The 22545-nt window shown below is 37.9% G+C and overlaps 2 protein-coding genes and 1 non-coding gene across 3 annotated transcripts in view; 2 read left to right on the top strand and 1 right to left on the bottom strand.

Annotated features, from left to right (window-relative positions):
- Positions 1 to 22545, top strand: part of STXBP3 (syntaxin binding protein 3) — a 66189-nt gene that overhangs the window by 19597 nt on the left and 24047 nt on the right. The window contains exons 5-11 of the mRNA XM_056139032.1: positions 2205 to 2283; positions 4966 to 5066; positions 10105 to 10259; positions 15167 to 15257; positions 17470 to 17594; positions 20201 to 20296; positions 20397 to 20454. Of these exons, the coding sequence (XP_055995007.1) occupies positions 2205 to 2283; positions 4966 to 5066; positions 10105 to 10259; positions 15167 to 15257; positions 17470 to 17594; positions 20201 to 20296; positions 20397 to 20454 (705 nt within the window). The remainder of the gene's footprint in view (positions 1 to 2204; positions 2284 to 4965; positions 5067 to 10104; positions 10260 to 15166; positions 15258 to 17469; positions 17595 to 20200; positions 20297 to 20396; positions 20455 to 22545) is intronic.
- The window catches only part of CLCC1 (chloride channel CLIC like 1), a 200085-nt gene that overhangs the window by 11636 nt on the left and 165904 nt on the right, over positions 1 to 22545 (bottom strand). The gene's annotated exons all lie outside the window — the stretch shown is intronic.
- On the top strand, positions 3155 to 3262 carry LOC130015851 (U6 spliceosomal RNA). Its single transcript, XR_008791172.1, has one exon. It is a non-coding gene; the product is annotated as a U6 spliceosomal RNA (small nuclear RNA).

Genomic DNA, 22545 nt, shown 5'->3' on the forward strand with positions numbered 1-22545 from the left:
AAATGCTAGGTGGCAAAGGAAATTTTTTAAGAAAAGTATGTATATATTCATACACTAGCAATTAATATGTAATTGAATAGAAACGACCTATGCAGCTAGTGGAAATACAGATTAATATAGCATTTTTGGAAAATAATTTGTTATTTTTTAATCAGGAGCCTTAAAATGAATTCTGTCTGAGAGTTTTAGTTATTTTTCAGTACCTGGGATTGAACCTAGGCAAGTACTTAACTGTTGAGCCACTTCCCCAGCCCATCTTGGAGTTTACTATAAAGAAATAATCAAGTGGTCAAATTGAGTTCCCAACAGTAAATAAACCCAATTAAATTCTTAGCATTAATTTGTAATGGTATAAAGGACCATGTGGTCTTTGAAAATGAGACTTCTGGGAAATTTCAGTGAGCCAGGTGTGTGTGTGTGTGTGTGTGTGTGTGTGTGTGTGTGTTTTAAAGCAGGATAGCATGATTGGAAAATTGCATATTTAATAATGAGCAGAAGTTCAGAGAAGATGGTATGTGAACATGATTCCTGTGTTTATGGCAATGGACTCCAGTTTCTCTGTCTTTGTTTCTTGTGTTTGTTTTGTTTTGGGGCCATACCCAGTGATGCTCAGGGGCTATTCCTGGCTGCACTTGGAAGTTATAGCCCCACCCGCTGTATTACCGCTTCAACAGCTCTCTTTCTGTCCTGAGTCAGTTATTCCCCCAAGATCTATAGGTTTCTGTTGTAAATAGAGGTCTTGGACTCTGAAGGAGCACTAATGAAGAGATGCTTGAGACTTTCTTCCCCAGGATCTGAGCAAGTACTTTAGACCAGCCACAGAGAGTTCCTAGTCAGGCATCATAAAGTGACAGATCTCAGGAAGGGTTTGACTCTTAAGAGATCTGTGACAACTCCCCCTCCGCCCCCCCAAGAGAGATCAGTTGGGTATTTCAGAAACTCTGATGGTTTGCTTGCCTTTGTACCTACACACCTCTCAGGAGGAGCTTCTTTGCCTTTCTCCTGTTGTAGAACTATCTATTTGGAATGCTCCTAACAACTAAACCTTAAGAGAGCTGACAAAGTAGCCACACGAGCGCCCAAAGAGAAGTACAGTTCAAATGAAGCAAACATAGGTCTAGTCAAGTTGCTTGAAGAGGATGACAGCCTGAGCAGAAAAATAGTACAGATAAGTGACCATTTAGAACAATAAAAGATGCTTTCTGGAACTCACGAGTTTGAGTTCTCAGTCAACTAGTTAACTGATAAAGAGAATCATTCTTGAAATAGGAGTTAATAGAAGATCAAAATGGACTGTCAAAACCAAAAAAGGTGATGGAAATTATGGGAGTAAAAGATGAGATACTTGAGGGATAGAGCTGTGAAATCTGGTAGAGACTTAGATTCCTAGATCAAGTATAGACTTAGGAATTCCAGAATGAGGAAAAAGAGCAGATAAGTGGAATGATCTTCTTTGTCCATTTTTGCTTCCATTCGATTGTATCTTTTAATACCACCTGCATAGGATCATATACTGCAAGAATGTATTACCTTCCACTTCTCCTCCTTGTAGTCATCTGCCAGTTTCTGGGTCTTTAATCATAACCTTGAAAGTTTTATCTCCTAGTGCACTCAAACTTGTTTCAGCCCTCCCGTCTTATTCTTGGTGTTTACATTATTTGTGTAGGAAGCACTTCCTGTATGTTGATGTTTTAGTTTCTGCTTTCAGTAGTCTTGTCTTCTGTCTTGCTCTGGCATCCCAGTTACTTGATCTTTTCTAAATTCCTTCATAGTAAGAATAGTGCTTTGTCTTTTTTTCCTCTTTAAAAGTAGTACTTTCTTACACATATGACTTTCTTAAATTTTTTTTTTGTGTGTGTGGTATTTTGGGCCACCCCTGGCAGTGCTCAGGGCTTCCTCCTGGCTCTGCACTTAAGGATCACTCCTGGTGGGCTCAGGGGACTGTGTGTAGTCCCAGTGTCCCAGGGATCAAACCTGGTTCAATACCATACAAGACAAGTGCTCTACCCACTGTGCTATTGCTCTGACCCCTGACTTCTTCTTCTGTCACTATCTGTGTTTAGATAACCTAGCATAAAAATACTCATTTAAAGATTAAACATTTAGGCAGTTAAGGTTTTATCATTGACAAAAGATAATTTTAGTTATAAGGTAGCATATTTGGGTTAATGTTTTATTATATTGATTTCTAACCTTTTTTTAAGTCTGTAGACTGTTTTTTACGTGATTTTGCAAGTAAATCGGACAACAAATATAAAGCAGCATATATATACTTCACTGACTGTAAGTATCTTTAAGTTATCACTTAATATTAAATCCATTTTGAAGTATTTAATAGTCCAGTACTGGTCACTTTCCATTGTTTTAATTAGTCTAGAAATAATCTCAAAATTAGATGTATCTATCCTAATTTTTGTTAAGGTGATAGGAGTAATCCCAAACTAGTTTCAAAAGAGCTTTTTGGTTTATTTTAGAGAGAGAGAGTTTGTTGGAAAGGGCTAACCCTCAGGTTCTTTGTTGATGACAAGAACTTTTTTGTTTTTGGGTTAGATCCAGTGATGGTCAGGGATTGCTCCTAGCTCTGCACTCAGGAATTATTCCTGGAGGTGCTTGGGGTACCATATGAGATGCCAAGGATCGAACTTGGATTGGCTGTGTGCGAGGCAGATACCATACTCACTGTACTATCTCTCCAGTCCAGATAACTTTTTTTTTATTTTAAAGAGCCTCATCCATTGGTTCTGTGTGGGCATTGGGACACTTCCCTGCCATGTTCTCTTGCAATTTTAGGTTCTCTATGGCTACACCCTGTGGCTCAGCAGTGCCAGGGGTAGCACTTAGGGCCTTGCACATACTGGGCATGTGTTCTGCTATTTGAGCCATTGCCCTGGCCTTAAGAATAATGGTTTCAAGTGTATAATTAGAAAATTATAATTAAAAATAAGATTTTTAGAAGGGCACAGGAGGAACTGCCGTTTGGCAAATATAAGAGGAAAAAGTCTGTCACATTTATCTTGCTGCACTATGTTTGAAAAGAAAGCATCTGAAGAATCACAGAGAACTGAGGGGCATAAAATATCAGTGGGAGTGTCCCCTTGGCACCTTAGCACTGCTAAGGAGACCCTGCCACCAAGAAAGAATAAAAAAGAATTGAGTGCTCGCTTTGGCAGCACGTATACTAAAAATTGGAACAATACAGAGTAAATTAGCATGGCCCCTGCGCATGGATGACACGCAAATTCATGAAGCGTTCCATATTTTTGTATAAAACTTGTTTTACAAAATTGGGAATATATGTTTCAAAACTTCTTTTATCATGTACTGTATCATATAAATATTTTTCATAATAAAAAAGGAGAATTCCAGAGGCACAGATAGTAGATTATGTAGACACATATAATAAGTGCATTACTACAGGATAAAAGTGCTGTTTTACAGAGTTGGTCTCCGTTATTACAGATTCCTCACTTTAGTGGAATATATGTGTGTACATATATATAGGCTTTCTTTGTTTGTGGGGTCTGGGGTCGTTCCTGGAGATGCTCAGGGGTTACTCCTGTTCCTGCACTCAGGAATTGTTCCTGGCAGTGCTCAGGCAGCCATATGGGATGCTGGAGATTGAACCCAGGCAGGCTGCATTCAAGATAAATGCCCTACCCACTGTACTATCACTCAGGCCCGTAGATATTTTTTTCCCTACAAAGGATTATTATCTCATACCTTCTAATTGTTTGCAATTTAAAATTTGTCATACTGTCAGCTTTTGCCTTGCATGTGTGAGGGCCTCAGTTTGATTCCTGGCACCACCAAAAAGTCAAACTGTGTTTGTCATTTAAATAATCTTATTATAGGACTTCATGCTTATTGAATTGATAAAATTTAATGACTGTGAAGCCTTTTTTTTTTAGCAAGTATTTGTTTTGTTACTTTTGGGGGAGGGGGGTCACACCCAGCAATACTCGGGTTACTCCTGGTTTTGCACTCAGGAATTACTCCTGGCAGTGCTCAGGGGACCATATGGGATGCCAGGGATCGAACCCAAGTTGGCCGCATACAAGGCAAACGCCCTACCTGCTGTGCTACCACTCCGGCCCTGTGAAGCCTTTTTTAACTTAAGGAATCAAGGCTAACAGACATGTTTAAAAGACCGTAGAGGGTAAAAATTGATTTTTCAACCTAAATTTAGTAGAGCAATGAAGTGAAAACAAACGGTCTCTGAGGTCTTAAGCTTCCTGGCTTAGTTGTAGAATTTCCTGACATTAGAGAAAGTCTTATAATACAAGAAAAATTAACAAGTTTGTGTGATAGCAATGTAGATCATTTAGTTGCAGATTTAGAAAACTGCTGTAAGTTCCTAAGAAGTTTTGAAAGTCCTACAAAAGTTCAGTAAGTCATGTACTTGGACATGATTTCTCTTCTTAACAGTTTTAGTTTGAGGTATTAGTGTCTCTCTAATAAAAAATACACCTTAGATCCTGTTTATGTGAATGAGGAGAATGAATTTTCCATTACAATGAGAAAACTGGTTTTTAACCTTTTTATACCTGTGGACCACTGAAAATAGAATAAAGGCGGGAGACGTAGCTCAGAGGTAGAGCATTTTTCTTGAATGTGTGAGATCCTGGGTCAATATCTAGCACAAACAAAAATAAATTTTTTTTGAAAAGAATTAAGGCAGAAGTAAAATTCATTATTTATAAAATTATTTCATGATTGCTATGATCCTCCAGTCTGCTACATTGTCCAGATATTCTGATTGTTAGGCATTAGTAACTTTTTCATTGCCTATCACTGGTTCACGTACCATGAGTTGAAGACCAATGGACTAGAGTACATGAGAAGTGAATAATAATATTTACATATTATCTCATCATGATTATATGCAAAAAAGAATATTCTTGGATTTTAAAATTATTATTCAGAAGAATAAACGTTTAGGTGGAGTTACATTTGTTTCTCTTTCAGTTTGCCCTGATAGTCTCTTTAACAAAATTAAGGCTTCTTGCTCCAAGTCTGTAAGAAGATGTAAAGAAATAAATATATCCTTCATTCCACTTGAATCTCAGGTACTTTTTGTTTTCATTCATAATGGTTTTAAAATTTAGTTTTATCAGTTCATTTTTTAATAAAGAATATTCTTGTGTGTTATACGTTAGGTGAATTTTGAACAGTTCACAAATGAGTATTTCCTGTGATGAAAGGAACATAAATACTAAATTAGAATTTAACTTTAAAAAGAAAAGTTGTGCCTAAATTTCATATGCTGTGTCAAGTTTTATAGCACTAATAGATACTGAAGTCTGTTAGATGACTTAATTCAGTAGCCATTTGAGATTTTAAATGTTCTTTAGAAACTTTTAATGTAAGATGGTGTAATTCATCTTTTTTTTTTTTAAGAAGAAAAGGATTTTAATTCAGCTTGCCTTTGGAATAATGTGTCTTCCATTAGTAACAGTAATGATAATAGCAAACACACTTTATATCAGTTTCTAAATGCTTTGCATGAATTTATTCAATTAATCCTTACAAGGTTCAGTGAAAAAATGGTAATTCTGTCTCTATTTTAAACATAGGGAAAACAAAGACGTTTTATTTTCAAACAAAACATATTGTATTGTTCAAACACTAATGTGTTGTTCAGCTTTGTTGTCCTGTATTCTCTGTTTAAATTGTAGACTTTAGGGGATTTGAATACTGCTATTTGGAACTATAAGGATGATAGTTTAAGAAACAGAAAGGTCTTAGAAAACAATTTTCTTTTTTGCAAGGGGGGGGTGGTTTCCACACCAGCGATACTCAGGGGTTACTCCTGGCTCTGCACTCAGGTATTACTCCTGGAAGTGCTTGAGAGACCATATGGGATGCTGGGGATTGAACCCAAGTTTGCTGTGTGCCCGCTGTACTATTGCTTGGGCCCCTAGTAAGAATTTTCTTAAGGGACTTTCTATCTTGCTTTGTTTTTGGACCATACCCAGTGATGCACAGAGGCTGTTCATGGGATTGCTCCTGGTAAGTGTGAGGAACTAGGAGTACCAGGGATCAACCCAGCATGCAGACCGCACTCAGCCTATTGAGGCTATCTCTCTGGCTTGATAATGGGTTCTTTTTAAAGTTATGTTGTTGACAAGTATATGTTATCACATAGATTGTAAAATTTTAAATTATCTGATTAACTTGAACTGTTCTCTAAAGTCGCTTTTACACTTGTTCTTTTTAATGTGATTTATTATTACAGTATAGGGTTTAATGCTGGGGGATATAAGCAATCGTGTGATAAATGTCAGAGATTTCCAGAGCCCCTTGAAACACAAAAGATACAGTTGTAGAGCCTTAAATTTTACTAAAATTCTGTAACAGGGTATTTGAGGGAGAGGAATAAATGGATTTCTGACGTATTTGATGGCTGATTGTGTATAAAATAATTTCATGAAAAAGTCTATTACCAGTGTTTGCAGAATGTTGGGACTATTTTAAGTTCCTGTCTGCTTCTGGTTTTCCCTTGAGCGTTTTGCTTTTGTTTTTGTTTTCAATACCTTGATAACTGTCTGGAATTTAAGATTTTCACTGTTGGCTGAGTGATAGGACAAAGGGTGCTTGCCTTGCACACAGCCTACTCGGGCTTGATCCCTGGTACCTCATATGGTCCTCTGAGCACCTCCAGGAACGTTCTTTAAACTCAGAGCCAGAAGTAAGCCCTTCACACCATGGGGTCCCCAAAACAAAACAAACCTTGTTATGGAAAAAATCAGTGGAAATATTTTTATTTCGTTTGCAAGTAAAGATCTGAAAGAAAAAAATCACTAAGTTCTTTGAGCTGTCACAGCAGATTATCACGATAATGAATTTTTATAAAACTCTTGTTCAGTGGACATTGTCTGCTAGATACAATATATGCTATAAAAGATGAACAAGATATATGTCCTGCTTATAAAAGAGATGCAAGTATTTTACATCTTAAACTCCCAGGTTAGATTAGGTTTTCACAGGGCATTTCTTGCTACACTCCCAAAATAACGAAACAACAAAGAAGGACATGGAATTCCGCAGCTCCAGGTGAGACACAGGCACCTCCTGAATGTCAGAGACCAAGACAGACTGCAGTAGAGGACATGGAGGAGACTGTCTCTCTTTCCCTGTCGTAGGACAGAAAGTGGGTGGAGAGAGACACATGGAGGTTGTTGCTCAGAGCAGAGGATGTGCACAGCAGGGTCGCCTACCCTGCGGAGGGCCCTGGGGTGGGAGGGTGGAAGCAGTGTGGAGGCTGATACTCTTGTCCCGAATGAAACGCGGGTATAGGTGCTGTAGTTTTCCACTCAGTTGAATTCCTAGGAGGAGACGAAGAATCTAGACTGTACCTCTCCTTCCCATGCATTGGGACTGCTGCCACTTCATGACATGCACTAACTGTGGTGTCAGATCTGAGGCCCCAGAAAGAAGGGTATCTCTGTTGCCACAATGCCTTTGCCCTCCTTACTGACACAGCAGCTGCAGAGATAGGCCTCATGTGCCTACAGAAGCCAGCAGAGAGAACGGGATTGGATAGATCCTACAGCAGGGAGGGCACTTGCCTTGCATGAGGCTGAACTGGGTTTGATCCCTGGCACTCTACGTGGTCTGCACAGCACTATGAGTGATCCCTGAGTGCAGAGCCAGGAATAAACCCTGAGCACAACTGGGTGTGCCCCGCCTCCCAACAATAATGACAATGACAAAATCAGGTCACAGGGCCTGGAGAGCAGAGGTTGAGTTGCCTTGTACATGGCTGCTTCGGGGCCCATCCCTGCACACATATTGTCCCTTGGGTAGTGTCGGAAGTGATTCTGAGCTCAGAGCCAGTAGCCCTGAACACAGCAGGATGTGACCCCAAACCCCTCCCAAATAAACCGGAAACTACCTCTCTTTGTGGTGCGTACGATATTTAGTGCTATCATAAATTATGTTAAAGAAAATTTATGGGACACATTCAGGAATGTAGAGGAGTTTGTTCACATTGAACCTTAGAGAATGGAATCTGATTGAATGGAGGGTGCTAGATAATGTCTGAGAAGAAATTAACTATAGATTAGCAAGAAAAGTAGATGAAATACTGGGGAGGTTATATTTAAGGGGCTGTTCATGGGCCATAAAGATAAGGAAGCTGGTGGTAGTGTAAAGGTAGTGTACTGGTGGAGATAGAAAGTGGGGAGGAGAAAGTGAGAAAATGCAAGAGAAGACTTGTGAGTGCAGACTCGTATACATCTCCCAAGTTCTGCTTGACTCTTTGGAGTGTTAGTAGCTTAGATTGATTACACTGTGGTAGCCGCAGCCTAGATCTTAACACATTTTGCCAACAAAGGCTTGTTTCTCCTTCCTCTTGTTGTCTGGGGTTTTGCTCCAGATCTTCACTCTGAAATTCTGAGTGTAGGAGCAGCCTAAACAGGACATAGCAGAGGGAAGAGAGACGTGAGGGCACCGTGGGGGGGAGGGGAAGGATGCAGAGAGGGAGAGAGGAAAGAGAGAATAGTTTTTAATGAAACTCATTTAGAAATATGTGAGGGGAGAGAGAGAAGTATGTGTTGAAGAGGGAACATAGGCATCTCCAGAGTGGAAATAAGCAAGCAAAGAAACATAGAGACAAGCAGCTGTATTTAAGAGCAAGCCTTGAGGAGCAAGCAGGCTTTCAAAAAATTGTTAATTTTGCTTTTGGGTCCTACCCAATGAGTGGTGCTTAGGGTTTACTCTTCTCTGCAATCAGGGATCACTCCAGGTAGGCTTGGGGGACCATATGTGATGCCAGAGATCTAACCCGGGTCAGCTGTGTACAAGGCAATCACCCTACCCACCGTATAATTGCTCTGACCCGGGAACCACCTGGCTTTTAAATAGCACCTGTGGGGCCCCGGAGATAACCCAAAGGGACTCCTGGGTTCAATTTCTGGCACTGTAAAGTATGAATCATTGCCAAGTGTGATCCACCCAAAATTTTGAAGGGAAAAAAAAGAGATCCTGGAGAGATGTGGCACATGAACACTTCATCACTTTCCAGTGACCATAGCTGGGCTGTCAGTTGCCATTCTCTCTCTGTCCAGGCTGAGACAGCCACTTTTGGTGATGGATTATAGTCACAGAAATGAGTGATTTTGTGTGACAGGAAGTGTAAGAAGTTTGTTAATGATTCTTCACTTAACCTTTAACTTTTATTACATACCTACTTTACTCAGTTCTCCATACAGAGTTATGGGTAGATTGCTATCTCAGATAAATAGTTAATAGGAGAGCTCTCAATCAGAGTGCTGATTCTTTTTTATTGTTCAATTAACGTAGTAATAGCAAAACTATATAATTCAATTCTTTGAACAGAAGTTAATGCTTTTGTTGAATAAATATGCCCTTGAGCTTTGTATTTATAGTAAAACCAATACTGTACTTATCACAGTGATGTGTCTTTTGGAGCAGTATATCTCTATTTTAAGAACATGAATAATACAAACTTTAAAGGTGATGATTTTGGGGGGTGGTGGGCTGGAGTGATAGTACAGCAGGTAGGACACTTGCCTTGCATGTAGCTAATCTGGATTTGATCCCCCGTACCCCATATGGTCCCCGGAGCCCCACCAGGAGTAATCCCTGAGCAGTGCTCTGAACACAGCCAGGAGTAAGGAATAAGCCCTGAGCACTGCTGGGCCAAAACAAAAAAACAATAAAAATTATGATTTTCATCTATGGGAATTTTCTAAGTTATATTCTAATGGGTTGGGGGTCTTAATGTATGTCCAGTATGCAGTTTGGCTTTGTTGTATTTTTGTGTGTCAGGAATTAGATTTCTGTTTCAGTTTGACTAGCACAGATTCCTCATCCACTGTGCAGATACTGAAAAACAGACAGTACAATGTATGCGAACCAAGCATTGAAGGAAGGAGGTAGCTTAAAGCAGGAAAGGAAGGTGAGAAAAGAAACATTTAATGAAATCATGATGACAGATTTTAGATAGTGTTTAAGGAAATAGCATCATCAGTAATTGTTTTAAATATCTTAAATAATAGCTGCATTTTTCTTTATATGTGTGTATACAAACTTTTTAATCAAGTTTTCAGACTGTGTGACTTATTTTTTTCCCTGACCCAGGTATATACTCTTGATGTACCAGATGCATTCTATTACTGTTATAGTCCAGACCCTAGTAATGCAAACGGAAAAGATGCCGTTATGGAAGCAATGGCTGAACAGATAGTTACAGTATGTGCTGCCCTGGATGAAAATCCTGGAGTAAGATATAAAAGGTAATATAGGCATTGGTGTCTGTATACGTTATGCTTCCTGTTTGCTCTTCTGTGTAGAGGTAATGTGTATTGGTTTGCAGAATTTATTTTCCTTGTAGAATTCTACGTACAGTTCAAGTGCCAGGTTTAAGGGCCAGAGAGATAGTACAGAGGGTCAGATGCCTCCCTTACATACAGCCGACCCTGATTCCATTCCAGTCACTGTGTATATGGTCTTCCACAAGCTCAGAGGGATTCCTGGGCCCAGAGCCAGGACTAAACCCTGAGAACAGTGACAGTGAGGCCCCCCCCAGACAGAAACACCCTAAGAGTAAGGTTTAAATGTCAGATGAACATAATACCCTCTGTTACTGAATTTTAGAGCTTAAATTAGTATGGTTTACTGAATTTTATGAATTTAAGGAATATTTAGAGGAAATGTTTTTATTGTCATATAAGGAATACGCTCTTTAATAGTTTAAATTTTCACCAAATTTTAATCCTCATTCTCTTCATTGCTATTACAACGTCTACGAATCTAATCCTGTGGCCATTGATTTTTAAAGATTATTATTATAGTTTAAGTAACATGGTTATAATAGTGTTAAAATGTACAGTATTAATGTCCAAAGTTACTGCATTTACCTGTCACCAAAGTACATAGAACTCTACAGCAGTCCTGTGGCACCTTTAGTCTAATCAATTCCTCTTCATTCCTCCACCCACTGCTTGGGAATGAGTTTTGTAATCAAGACCAAGGATTTGTTATTGTTTGATACTGTCTGTGCTCTTATTTTTTCCTCTATATATTCCGCAGTTGAATGAGATTATCCAGTGTTTGTTCTTTCTCTGATTCATTTTACATAACATGACACCCTTCATTTCCATTTGCTTTGCTGCAAACTGCATGATTTCATCTTTTCTTATAGCTGCATAGTGTTATTTTGTGTTTTTTTTATTTTTAAATTTTATTTTCATAAGGTTCACATTGTTTACAATCAATATTTCAACTCCAATTCCATCACCATTACATCTTCCCACTACTATTATTTCGAATTTTCCCACTACCATTCAAGCCTGCCTGCCACAGGCGATTCTAGATAATTTATTTTCTATTGCTTAGTATGAATATTGGAGCAATATCACCGCAGTTAGTGCATTTGCCTTGCATGCGGGTGACCCGGGTTCAATTCCTCCACCCCTCTCGGAAAGCCCAACAAGCTACCAAGAGTATCCCACCTGCATGGCAGAGCCTGGTAAGCTCCCCGTGGCGTATTCAGTATGCCAAAAACAGTAACAACAAGTCTCACAATGGAGACTCTACTGCTGCCCGCTCGAGCAAATCAATGAATGGGAGGACAGTGCTACAGTGCATTATGAGTATCATGAGAGGTTGCATGGCCACAAAGGTGGCCGTGTGCTCCTGGAATTCTAAAATTGTAAATGATTGGGGTCTGGAGACATCTCTGTAGGGAGCTAATCCATTCTGAGATTCATTTGGGAGTATCTGCATCAAGGCCATTGACTCAATTAAATAGCACCCAGAGGTAGTTCATGGGTGTGACAGCCAGGACCCTAAAGGGGAGACAGAAGGGACAACCAGTCACTGCAGTCGCCATGTGTCCTGGAGTCCTCATTCCCTGGTCCTGCATATCTGGGTTTTTCTTCTGGAAGTTTGTGGCCACTGGGAGTTCATTTGGAGTGGGTGAAGAGAGGACACCCGCTCCATCTGAGGAGACCTGATGAAATCAGCTCTGCACAGGGTCTGGATCTCCAGCAAGTTGCTGTCTTTCAGATTCAATGCTGAGTCCTCTTTTGTGTTTATGCACAGCTTTTTTGTTTGTTTTCATTTTTGGACTGCACCTGGATTTTACTTGGAGCTTACTCATGGCTCTGTGCTCAGGTATCACTCCTGGTGGAGCTCAGGGTCCTGGGGATTAAAATTAATAATAATAAAATTAAAAATAAGTTGCAAGCAAGGCAACTTCCTCCTGTACTATCTTTCTGACCCTTAACCTCAACTTCTTTATTCATCAATCATTGAACGTTTGTTTTTATATCTTGACTCTTATGCAGGCTGTTTTGTTAAGCACTGCAGTGAGCACAGGAGTGTTCTTTTTGAATTAATATTTTGTGTTTTGAGGTAGATGCTAAGAACTAGAATTTCTGGGTCAGATGGCAGTTTTCTTTTTTTTTTTTTTTTTAAGGAATCTCCATAATGCTTCTCCATGGAGGCTAAACCTGATGACTTTCCCAGAACAGTGAATGAGGGTTCCTATTTCACCACATCCCCATCAACACTGTTTGATTCTGGTCTTTCTGATTTATGCCAGTCTCAGGGGTTTGAGATGGTATCACACTGTTGTTTTGATTTGCATTTCTCTGATAATAATTGGTGATGAGCACTTTTTCATACGCCTACTGGATATCCTTTTGTCTTCTTTGGGGAAGAGTCTTTTCATCTCCTCACACAATTTTTTTATGTTGTGACTTTTTTTGGATTCATTTTTGGGTAGGTTGTTTTTTTGTTTGTTTATTTTCCTGGAGAGTAAAGTGACCCACATCTAGCAGTGCTCAGGGCTTACTGCTGTCTCTGCTTTCAGATCACTCCTGGTGGGGCTCGAGGTGCTGGGAACCGAACCCCAGTTGACTGCATGCAGGGCAAGCACCCTGCCCACTAAACTGTCTCTTTGCCGTGTGTTTTTCTGTTGTTGTTGGGCTTTGTGAGTGCTTTGTATATCTTGAAAATTAGCACTTTAAATGATACGTTGCATGTCAGTATGGTATCTTTATTTTAAGCAGTTTGTTTAATACGCAGATTTTTAAAAAAAATTTGATGTCTTGTTTGCTTATTTTTATTTTGTTTTCTTTTAAAGTCATGTGTGGCCCCCCATAATTTTTTTCTTCAATTAGAACACCAGCATTTGTCAAGTTAATTGATTTTAAATTAATTTCGCACTTTATATTATGCTTAACCTCTTAAACTTTTTTAATTGCCTAGAAAGAATTTAGCATATTTCTTTAATTAGCAAACAAGCTCTTTACTCATAACTCAGGTAGTAGAAGATTCTTCATGTATATGATATATTATTATATTATAGGCTCAGTCAGTCTCTGAGAGCCCGGCAAGCTACCGAGAGTATCTCGCCCGCACGGCAGAGCCTGGCAAGCTCCCCGGGACGTAATCAATATGCCAAACACAGTAACAACAAAGTCTCCTGATGGAGACGTTACTGGGCCCGCTCGAGCAAATCGATGAACAACGGGAGGACAGTGACAGTGGACTCAATCAGTAAGGCTGAGCTAAGTGATTTATATTATGCTGGAGTTCAGTATTAAGATTATACTCATTGATTAGTTATGTTCTAGGAAGTTAGTAAATATTACTAATTTATAATTAAATAACTTACCTTTAGACCTGTTTTGAGTTACTGTAATGAGTTTAAATAATAGTCCAGGCTTCCTGAAATCTAACTGTTCAAAGTATTCTTTATACTTTAGTGAATTTTTGTTTTGTTTTTGGGCCACACCAGTGTTCACCCCCGGGATCTCACTCCTGACTCAGGGATCACCTCTGGTAGGGTTTGGGGAACCATGTGAGGTACCAAGATTTAAACCCAGGTTTGCTGCAGGCAAGTGATGCTCCCTACCCGCCATACTATTGCTCCAGCCCTAAACTTCAGTAATTTTTAGAGTATAATTCTAGCAAGTAATCACTTATTTTTAAAACTCTTAAACGAAAATTGTAATTATTGTTTATAGTAGCTGCTTTATTTATTTCTAAGATACAAGACCTAAAGTTTCTTTACACTCTGAAATCCTCACAGTGAGATTCCACTTTTGAGGGCACGCTAAGCTGAAGAACCTTTTTCAGAATTTTTATTGTAGACCCAGAGAAATTACACTAAATTCTTCTGGTTGTTAAGTTACAATTTAGAGTATTGATTTTAATCTTTTAGAAGACAGGTGATCTAAGATTTAATGTAAAAATATATATTGGAAAGGTGACTAAATGCTATATTTCATGAAGAGAATTCTCACACTCGAGGAAGGATTGTCAACTAACTAGGAGACTTCTGGTAATATCTTAAAAAGTTGGAAAATGTTCCTACTCCACTTACCCATCAGTTACACCTCCATTTGAGGATGGCTGCCCCAAGCTGTGCTCAAGGATTACTCTGTGCTCAGGGATCACCCTTAGCAGTGCTCAGGAACTAGAGGCAGTGGTGGAGATTTGATCTGGGCCAGCTGTGCTTGCTCTCTTGTGCTCTCTCTCTCGCTCGCTCTCTCTCTCTCCCCCCATCTCCCTCTCTCCTCCTCTCCCCCTTTCTCCCCTTCTTCCCTCTTTCCCTCCCTTCCTCCCTTCAATGGGCTTAAAGAAATATGTATATGGGACTGTATGTACTAAAACATGTTTTAGCATTATAACATTTAAATGACTTAAATTTATATCTTTAGGAGAATGAATATGTAGAATCCAATAATGTTATGGAAAATTGTATTTAGCTAAAATAAATTTTCTGTGTGTCAACATAGATTTCAGGCATATATTATATATATATATGTATGGTTGTATGTGTAAATAATACCACATATATGTGAATAGCAGGCATTGTTAACCAAATACATGCCAATTTAAATTATTGTTAGTGGTTACTTAGATGTGTGACAATGTGACATAGGGATAGGAAATAAGACCAGGAATTGGAAGTATAATAAATGAAATTCCTATTTTTAAAAATAATTTTTATCACAAAAATTTTATGAAGTATGTTTTATATTTCTAAAGTTCAAATATTGAATGTTATCAAAACATTCATATTTATAAAAATCTTTCAAATTAATAAATTGCATGGTCTGATTTAGAATTCCATTTATGATCCTGTAGTGTCTTGAAGGAAAACAATGGAACATTTTTTTCTTTCTAGTAAACCTCTAGATAATGCCAGCAAACTTGCCCAGCTTGTTGACAAAAAACTTGAAAACTACTACAAGATTGATGAAAGAAGTCAAATAAAGGTAATAACTATTTACAGTGCAAATAGTTATTATGTAACAAGTTTTCTTGTAAATTTATAAATAAGGAACTGTTTATTTGTTTTCAGTATTAATTTGGGGACATTTAAAAGTATATGGTAGTAGAAACTTTAATAATCTGTTGTAGTGGTGAGTGTATGGATTTTGAAATAAGCAATAAATCCAAATCCTTGGTTTGCCATTTAATTTATAGTTATTGTCAATTGGGCAATTAGTGACTTATCTATGCCTGACTTTTCTTTTTTCTTTTTGGTTTGTTTATACCTGACTGTGCTGAGGGTTTACTCCTGGCTCTGTTCTCAGGAGACGACCCATGTCACCTGGGACTGAACCCGGGTTAGCAGCATGCATGCATGCATGACTTTTCTTATTTATTAAAGGGAGAATAGGAACACTCATTTTGGAGCTGGAGAGATAATAGGCTGGAGTGCATGCCTTGTATGTAGGAGGTCCAGGTTTGTTCCCCAACATTGCAGGAGTACCATCTGAGTACCATCAGGAGCAACCTCAAGTACTGAACCAGGAGTAACGCTTGAGCACTTCCAGGTGTGGCCTGAAAGCCAGGGGAGGGGAAGGAATGTGATCCTAACATACCTCCCACCAAAAAAAAACAAAGAAGGAATTGCATGGAATGAGACCCTTCTGAAAAAGAAATGTATCATGATCAAAGCGGGAGTTATTGCTTAGACAATATGATTTGGGGGAGCGGAAACAACTGGAATGCAAAATTCACAGTTAAATAACTTGGCGAAGAATGAAGGATGTAAGTTTAAATATAATGGGATATAAAAGTTACTCAGTTTTGATTTGATAGTTCACTGAAAGCTATTGTTCTGGTTATACTTAGGAAGACATGGCCTAGTGCACAACATAGCAGGCAGTAATTGTTAATAAGGGAGAGCTAGGGGCCAACCTCAAGGATATGTTAGTGAATATCCTTTTAGTCCTTCATGATTTTAATTAAAAGACAAAATTCATAAAATCAAACATGTCTTTCTCATTTTTCCTGAGAAATTATATATTCTTCAGATACTTGAATACCTTTCATTCATTCCAGGACCTAGTAAAGTGTCAATTTCATAGTGGAGCTTTTCCTTCTCCAGGTCATGTGATTCTTCTCCCACATAATCCCAGTACCTGATATAGCACTTAACTTAGCACTGTTTATATTATTAATGTTCTAAAGAACATATGTAACTGATATGTATTGAGGTACTGTGCTAAATATCTCATGGTGTAAATTAGTTTGATCTTTGTAATAATCTTACAGATTTTTGGATTATATTTTACTTGACAAATGAGAATATACAGTATTAACAGGTTAGGCTGTCTGTCCAAAGTCAAACAGCAAGAAAATAGTCAAGACTAGATCTCATTTCTGTCTGCACTTAACTATTTTTTCAAAGTTTATTTAAATGAGTAAATGGTTAAAGTACTTTAAATTTTTACCGTATCTAGTTTATTGCTCTCCTCTATGTCCCCTAACTGCTTTTATAACAATTCCCCCAAATTACTGCTTTTTTAAATAATTTGTAAAGATTCTAATATTAACACTATTTTCAGTATTCACTGCTTAATAATTAGTGCTGCGAGTTTGCATTTTATCTTATTGGCTAATTCTCTGTGTGTTTTTAATATACCATTGTGATTAAGAGTAAATATCTCAGAGTAAAGCTATTTGAGAGTAAAATCTTCGAGCAAAACTCTCTTAGGTCTGAATTTTTTTCAGAACTTACTTACTTTACTTACTTACTATGTAATTTGAACAAGTCAGTCCCCTCTTAGATAACAATACATTTCACAGGATTGCGATAAAAAATAATACATACATTTCTGCCTTAACACAGTGTGTAATGCAAGTAACTCAGAGAATAAACCATTCGTAATTTGTACCATTTTCGTTATTTTTGGAACTTTATTCCAAAGAAAATAGATTTACTATAAACCAAATGCTAGTTTTTTAAAGGAATTTTCCAGAAAATTGTGTTGAATGTCTCAATCAAATTATGAAGAATTTAGGTTTTCTAGTCTTATTAGTCCCCTACTAACTTTTATATTTTAATGTATCATCACTTCATAGTCCTAAGGTAATTTTCTTTGAGTGTGTTTTTGGGGAGAATGGGTAGAACTTAGGAAAAGTCTGCTTTTCTAAGAGATTATTAAAATTTAAGATGATTTTATCTTGTTCTTCCAGGGTAAAACTCATTCCCAGCTCATAATCATTGATCGTGGCTTTGATCCTGTGTCCACTGTCCTGCATGAACTGACTTTTCAGGCAATGGCATATGATCTGCTACCAATTGAGAATGACACATACAAGCAAGTATAACTTAAAGGACATATGCTAACAGTGTAGGATATGAGCATTTAATGATTCATACAGGCACCAGAAACTATTGTCCTGCTAGCCCTTTTCATTCAGACTTTCACCTTCTTTTATAACTATAATCATCCTGTTATCTTAACCTTCTAAGTTAATGGATACTTTTATTTCACTGGTGGTGTGTGTGTTTGTGTGTCTGTGCGTCTGTGTGTGTGCGCATTTGCTTTCATAACTATGTCTACAACAAAACTACAGTTAAGCAGGTGGATTTGGACTTTTCACTTAAGAGTATATATACCAAGCCCGTTATTACATTTATTGAAGTGGAAACCATTTTTAAATTGTCCAGGCTTTAATAATGCTGAGTCACCAACACAAAAGTATCTGTGTGTGTGTTTTGTCCATATAATCTATTAAGGGATAGGGAGAGAGACATAAGAGTTGGAGTGAATGCTTTACATGTGCAGGATCCCAGGTTCGATCCCTTGCACTGTATGGCCCCCTGAGCATCACCAAGTGTGACCCTAGTGGCTCCAAGTGCCTGTCATATCCAACACTGCCAGCTGCATATTGCTGCCAGTAAGGCCCCTGGACTTCTGAGCACTGCTAGTAAAGGAAGTAAGGTAATTCTTGGGAATAGACTGTCTTAGCCACTTTAGAACCTATTAATGACCCTCTTAATAGTCTGTTTTACTTTAAATGTAATGATACAGGACTGGGGAGATAGTTCGAAGGGCTGTTTTATATGCAGAAGGATTTGGTTCTTTCCCTGACACTTCTGGATGTGCTACCAAACCAAAAGTAATCACACATCTCAAATTTACGCAATAATGTAAGTCATTTAAAGCTCAGTAAAACTGGAGGTAAAGAAAGCAATGTCAAATAAAAAACTAAATGAAAATGACAGTTGGGGCTGGAGCTATAGTACAGCAGGTAGGGTGTTTGCCTTGCACGTGGCCAACCTGGGTTCGATTCCCAGCATCCCATATGGTCCCCTGAGCACCGCCAGGAGTAATTCCTGAGTGCAGAGCCAGGAGTAACCCCTGTGCATCACCGGGTGTGACCTGAAAAGCAAAAAAAAAAAAAAGAAAGAAAAAGAAAATGACACAATTTATCAAAGGACTGTTTACTCTCATCCAAGTACTAACCAAGCCCAACACTGACTCAAAGGACTGTTTACTGTTATACTTTTGTATTTGAGTATACCTATGTAATATATAAAGGTAAAGGCCCTCCCGTTGATCGTCGATTTGCTCGAGCGGGCCCAGTAACGTCTCCATTGGAGACTTTGTTGTTACTGTGTCTGGCATATGTAATATATTTAATATATTCTTTGCTACCATAATCTCCAAATCCATATTGGCATTTTCAGCGAAGCCTTGCTATTCTCCTACAGACTTCTATTGCAGTCTTAAAATTAAGTGGCATCTTTCTACCTTTGGTCTTCTATAATTTGGGCCATTCAGATAGATGGTTTTATATGTAGACTTTAAATGCAGGATTTGGGGGATGTCTGTGAAAATAATTATATTCAGACAGCAGAAATTTGTTCATTGCCTACAGTCCAGAACTAGAAAAACTTAGTGTTGTCCTTCCTAATCTTGGTATAGGAAGTTGACAATCCTAAAGAAGAATGAATTTCCCAAGCTCCACAAATGGAGGTTCTCTGCTGAAATAAGAAAGCATTATATTCAGAGAAATAATCATGAAACCTACTTTGAGTAATTTTAAGTAGAACTCATTTAATTAAAAAAAAATTTTGTGAGGGTCACACCTGTTCAGGGCTCACTCCTGGCTTTGCACTCAGAAATCACTTCTGTCAGGCTCAGGGGACCATTTGGGATGCCAGAAATCAAACCTAGGTCTAACCACAATTTTTTTTTCCCTTTTTGGGTCAAACCTGGCAGTGCTCAGGGATTACTCCTGGCTCATGCACTCAGGAATTACTCCTGGCAGTGCTCAAGGGACCATATGGGATGCTGGGAATTGAACCTGGGTCAGCTGCGTGCAAGGCAAATGTCCTACCCACTGTGCTGTTGCTCCAGCCCCTAACCACGATTTTTGTGTGTCTCCATTAGCTTCTCTCATTTCCTTTCCCATTCTTTAAAGGAGATGTGGTTAAAGGGAAGAAGTGTATAGAAATATGTGGTAAATATTTGTGAATTTTATATGAATTCTGAAATACCTTTAATATTCAATAGGCTACTTTAGAATTGACATTGCTATTTAAATGATATTTGATAGTTTTATTGATGGTTATTAATCATCAAAATAGATTTAAAGCAATTACATATGATAAGTTATTATTAGTATATTCAATTTTCTTATTCAAGTTGACCGGAGAATCAAATTTTTATTTCATGAAATACCATTTGGCTCAGCTAAGACTGTATAATGAAAACAGATATAAACCTTACACCAGAAACTAAAAACGTCTTGGCTTAGTTTTATACTGGTATTGATTATTCTCCTAAAATAGTAGATTGATTATGTATGCTCTTCAGTTTTCAAACTGATGTTTTGGGATTGTTGTTTGTAATTCACCTACTTCATGGGGGTAGAAGGTGCACTCCAAGGAATTTCATACGTCTCTCTGCTCTAGATACAAAACAGATGGGAAGGAGAAAGAGGCCGTCCTTGAGGAAGACGATGACCTCTGGGTCAGGATTCGCCATCGGCACATTGCTGTCGTGTTAGAGTATGTGGATCTATTTTAAATCAAGTTTTGTAATCTTTAAAGATTTCTTAAAAAGAATGACACCTTTGAAATTCAAAATGATTCTCTTAAAATTTGACAGGGAAATCCCTAAGCTTATGAAGGAAATTTCATCAACAAAGAAAGCGACAGAAGGAAAGGTGAGTCAAAATAATGATAGTTAATTTTAAAGGTTATTTTAAGCTTTTTTTAGCTTTCATTTTAACATACATAAAAGTAGACAAAATTAATACCTATGGATTTTTTATCTAGCTTGAAAGTTAGCAACATTTGTTTGCTTCATTGAAGTTTATTTTCAAAAGACTAGCCAGTTCACCTTGTTATATTTTTTTATGTTACAGTATATGTACAAATATAAAATATATAATAGCTAAAGTTTTACTTAGAAATAAATCTAAATCACAACCTACTTCAAAATATCCCCATCATTCTAAAAGAGAACCCAGTAATTTTATTTGTAAATAAAGAAAATGTAACTTGATCCTTTCCAATCTTTTTACATTTTAAACTACGTTTCCTGGTGATTAATACTTTCTTAGCGCTGTAAAAGACTCTGGTATAATGGAAAATAAAACTGTTGATAGGTGATATCCTTGTGTCATTGCCAACCTTAGGGAAACTTGTTCAGTATTTTATCATTGAGTATTATGTTAAGTTTAGGTTATTTCAGATATGTCCTTATCAAATTAAGGAAGTTCTCTACTATTCTTAATTTGTCAACAAGGATTTTTTAAATCGGGAAAGGATTTCAACTAATACTTTTTCATCATCTTTTGAAATTTCTTCTTTATTGTGTCACTGTTAATTACAGTAGTTGAGTCTTTAAATCAACCATGCATTCCCGGAATAAGAGCCACTGGTCATATTACATTATCCTTTTCCTGTGTCACTGGGTTCTATTTGCTAATACTTTGCTTTAGAATGTTTTCTTTCAAATGGGCAAGAAATGTTTTCTTATAATATTTCTTTTTTACAAGGGGGGTAATCTTGTCAGGTTTTGTTAATGAGATTATATTGGTCTTTGAATGAGTTGTAATGCTTTCCTTGTTTTATTCTCAAAACTGTTCTACTATTTGATTCACTAATGTCTGAAAGAACAAAAACATTAAAGAAGTCTAGGCAGGAAATTTTCTTTATGGGAAAGTCTATAAGTTAATTGAATTAGAACTATTCAGACTTTCAGTTATTTCTATTATTAGTTTTAAGACACTGAATTGTTTAAGCTGTTTTCTGATATATCTACAATTTCAAATACTACCTTTCTGTCAACTTGTAAAGGTGTATCATCTAATAAAGCCATATCAGAACTATTATAAATTTTGGATCATCTTTCTGGTTCCTGTCCTTCGACTATCATAAAATACCTTTTTTTGTCTTGGAGTATTTTCTTTTTTTTTTTTTTTATGTAGGAGTACTGCTATTTATTCAGCCACTGATTAGCTGATTGAATTGTGCATGAACTCCACCTTACTTTTTTTTTCTTTTTTTTATAATTTTATTTATTGAATCACCGTGAGAGCAGTTACAAAGCTTCCGGATCTAAGTCTCAGTCATACAATGAAACACTCGTACCTTCACCAGTGCCCATTCTCCACCACCAAAAACCCCAGTATATCCCCATCCCACACCCTTCCCCTACCTGTGAGGAAGATGATTTCCACGTTACTCTCTCTCTACTTTGATCACATTCAATATTTCGACACTAGACCCACCATAATTATTTGAGATTTTACCCCAATACTCAGATCTGCTGAAAGGCAACAGTAGACAATTTGTGTTCTATTGCTGGTTATGAATAACATATGATGTCGTGTGGCTGCAGTAGGGCCATGTGATTTTGAAATTCCGAAATACTAATACTTACATCTGGAGGGATTTCTGCCAAAAACCTGCTGGGTTTCAAGATTTGCTCCTGAGTCTCTCGGATCATGGCCGTTGAGCAGCTTGATCAGGGCCAGAGAGGCCGTTCGTGGGCGATGACTTGGGGTCTCATTGGGAAGGGGAGACCAGGACCAGCTCCACCCCCATCCTGTGAGGCCCAACAAGTTTCGTTACTGCGGGCCCAGACCTGACCAATGGCCTCTGAAGGATGACGGCCACTGAGCCTCCAAGGGGGAGCAGGCGGAGGGACAACACCCATTCCCCCCTGGGGTGGCCCGGCGATAATAACCTACTGCAGGGTCTGGATGCATTTCTGCCAAAAGCTGCTGGGTTTCAAGATTTGTTTCTTA

Source organism: Sorex fumeus, unplaced genomic scaffold (genome assembly GCF_029834395.1).
Source record: "Sorex fumeus unplaced genomic scaffold, SorFum_2.1 ptg000131l, whole genome shotgun sequence".
In the NCBI taxonomy this organism is placed as follows: domain Eukaryota; kingdom Metazoa; phylum Chordata; class Mammalia; order Eulipotyphla; family Soricidae; genus Sorex; species Sorex fumeus.